The sequence below is a fragment of the Macrobrachium nipponense genome, chromosome 42 (genome assembly GCF_015104395.2).
Source record: "Macrobrachium nipponense isolate FS-2020 chromosome 42, ASM1510439v2, whole genome shotgun sequence".
NCBI classification, from domain to species: Eukaryota; Metazoa; Arthropoda; class Malacostraca; order Decapoda; family Palaemonidae; genus Macrobrachium; species Macrobrachium nipponense.
The window spans coordinates 8698907-8702235 of NC_061103.1; the positions used below are offsets into that span (position 1 = coordinate 8698907).

General features: G+C 32.8%; 1 protein-coding gene across 1 annotated transcript; it reads left to right on the top strand.

Moving 5' to 3' along the window:
- The first annotated feature begins 2334 nt into the window (after positions 1-2334).
- On the top strand, positions 2335-2931 carry LOC135213251 (uncharacterized). Its single transcript, XM_064247229.1, has one exon. It carries the CDS (start codon positions 2335-2337, stop codon positions 2929-2931), a length of 597 nt encoding a protein of 198 aa, XP_064103299.1.
- The last annotated feature ends 398 nt before the right edge of the window (positions 2932-3329 follow it).

Below are 3329 nucleotides of genomic sequence, written 5' to 3' on the forward strand. Positions count from 1 at the left end.
TCAAGCAACTTTATTTTATTAAATTTCCTGTTTTTTTCCCACCGTGGTACTTTGCATTTAAAAAAAAAAAAAAAAAAAAAAAAAAAAAAAAAAAAAAAAAAAAACAAAAAAAAAAAAAAAAAAAAAAAAAAAAAAAAAAAAAAAAAAACATAAAAATATCAAGCACGATACCCCGACACAATGAGATGAACACAATACATTAGGACCAACAAAAGAAACCTGATATTTATTTCCCACAGACCAACACCCTAGACGACGCAGTCCCCCAAAAATAACTTGCATTCAGACTTTCGTGGTCATTAGAAGCATTTCTTTCCGTGTTACGCCATAACAGAATCCTAATGACGTGGAAATTTCTCCTCATTTAACTCGTTCTAAAGTAAATGAAAATGACAAGAACTATTTTTTCTTTTACTTTATTAAAGGGTTGTAATCCATGAAGTAATATGTACTTTTTTTTTAAATGCGTTGTTTTTACTTTAGCTAAAAATATATTCTATTCGACTTGTATGAAAAACTCTGAAAAGTTGGACTGACTTTAAGTTTTCTTTTTTAAAGTTGGTATTATTTCAGCGAGATTTTTTTGTATTTCATTCATTAGAGACTAATGGATACACTGAAGGTTAACTTTGCTTTCATTGTTGATCATAGATGACAGATTTCCATCGCTACACTTCGGATATTATGAACAACGGATGTTCGAGATCTACAAATCCTGTATTATACTCTCTCTCTCTCTCTCATCTCTCTCTCTCTCTCTCTCCTCTCTCTCTCTCTCTCTATATATATATATATATATATATATATATATATATATATATATATTATATATATATATATATATAATATATATATATATTGTGACGAGCTGTCACATTAAATATTGTAATTAAAAAAGAATGATTAAAAATACAGTTTTGTATTTTCAGTAAAAACATTCTTCTAAATTGTCTATTCGTATTTAAGCACTTTCTGTTCCTGTTTAAATGCTCCTTGGACATACTCTAGTCCAGTACTTTAAAAAGTTTACATTTGTTCTGAAAAGAATGTAACAGATGAGAGAATCACAGCTGTTCATACAGTCAACATCTGCTCGCTATTTTAGATCGGTGCTTAATTGTGGTGTAAAAGTGATTATTATTATTATATATTAGTGGGTGCATTATAGTTTTTTTATTAAAGTTAAATATTTCTCGAGTGTTTTCCTTATTCTTGTGCCTGGATCTTGGTGGTTTGGGTTATTTAGGATTACATTTATTATGTTTTGGGTATTATTAAGTGATATTAAGTGCTAAATAAAGTTAAGTTTAAAGTGAACATAATTCAGTGATAAACTACAACAGACAAATTTTGTTTTGGTGGTAAATTTTTTTTATTATTGCCCGCTGACTTGTATTATAAGAAGGCCATTACATCGCTACCATACCACCTGGCAAAGAATATACTTGCAGCTGGTGGACAAGAATAATATGGGGGCCTGTCCGGGATTCATATTTATTAATGTGACCGTAATTCTTCATGTGACTTCTTGTTTCATGCGACTCATGTGATTTAATGTTTCATGTGACTTATGTGATTCTTGTTATTCAGTGATCTAAGTCACATAGTTCATGTGTATCATGTGATTTATGTAATTCATGTGATTTATGAGACAAGTGTATGCTGCAGTAAATAAGCTGAAGTATTAAATTTTTCACACCAGATCCAGACGGGCACAATAGTAAGTTGCACTGTTACGAATAGTAAGTGATTCTCTCCATTCATATCCGGTATTGATGATTTGGAGGTATAGTTGGTAGCTTAATGTTAATCGTCTGGGACCAGTGTTAATTCACTATCGATAGTGCCCACCCCTTTTAATGAACCACCCTTTCAAGATTCTTCCCAAGCCATTAGACTTCTTCCGACAAACACTTGTGTTAATCTGGATACCGTGTCGATGAGCTAACCTGAATCTTCTTAAATCATAACCAATGAACTAGTTCATTCCTTAGTTAAGACCATTCCGTTGGTCATCTCATTACTTGATTTTGGTTCGTTTTGCACGCATTAACATGTTCGGACAGATATCGCAATCTTATTCCTCTTAATTGCCGGAATCTCTATCACTTGTCAATATTGAGAAGTTGTTAAATTTTTATTTTCACTTTTAAATTATCAGTAATGCTCTCATCTGGTTTAAATTATCATTCAGTCCTTCGAAATTGAACTTAGTTATTATCAGCAGTTGCTTAAGACTTATTAAATAGCAATTATTTTTGTTAAGGTAACTAGCTTATTTTTAAATAAGTTTCACGATTTTGTGTGCCATCCTAACTTAATTCTTTGCTAAACATGTTCAATTTAGAGCAATTCTTACTTAACCCTAAAGATGAACTACCAAGATTACATCTTGCAAAGAAAGCGGAACTCTTGACTATCACCCAGAAATGGCAAATACCTTCAGAGTCCTCCTATGTCAAAGCTAGATTGATAAGCGACATCCTCCAATTTCTAATTGCAAAGAATGTAGTTAAAGAGAGCGATGAAGAAGTAGAAGAACTAAGTTACATGACCGGTGCGGTTGCTACCAGTAAAGAAGATCCAGAAGTAACCAAGATGAAACTACAATTGGAATTGGAAAAAATGAAGATACTCAATGCACGAGAAGAAGAAGAAAGGGAAATAAGAAAAGATGAAAGAAGAAGAGAAGCTGCATTACAGGAAGTAGAACTCCAAAAGAAATTAGCGGAAATAGAATTGTCGAAAACAAGAGAAACTGCTAACATGCAACTTAAAACCAAGGAAGAAGTACGCAATCTTCCTGAAAAGTTCGACTTCAACAAAGCAAAAAAGCTCATTCCTACATTTGATGAAAAAGAACCAGAAGTATTCTTCGACACTTTCGAGGATACAGCTACCTCGCTCGAATGGCGGCAGAACACTGGGTAATGCTCATTAGAAACGGTTTCCAAGGTAAGGCAGCTTATGTTTCCTCGCAAATGATTACTGTTAAGGATTATCAGATCCTTAAGAAAGCTATTCTAGACGCTTATTCAATCACAATAGAAGGATATCGTCAAAGTTTCCGCAATTCACAAAAATCTCCAACCCAGACATTTGTGGAATTTTGTGATACTAAAGTTAGACAATTTCAAATGTGGATTGACAAAGCCGGAATTAAAGAATTTGAGTCACTTTAAAGTCTGGTAATCATGGAAGAGTTTCTTAGAAAAGTGCCATTTAACATTGCTAACTATATTTTAGATAAGGAGGAAACAGATCTCATGAAAGCAGCTAGTCTGGCAGATGACTATTTTCTGCGCCATAAATCATATAAACCTGCCCAT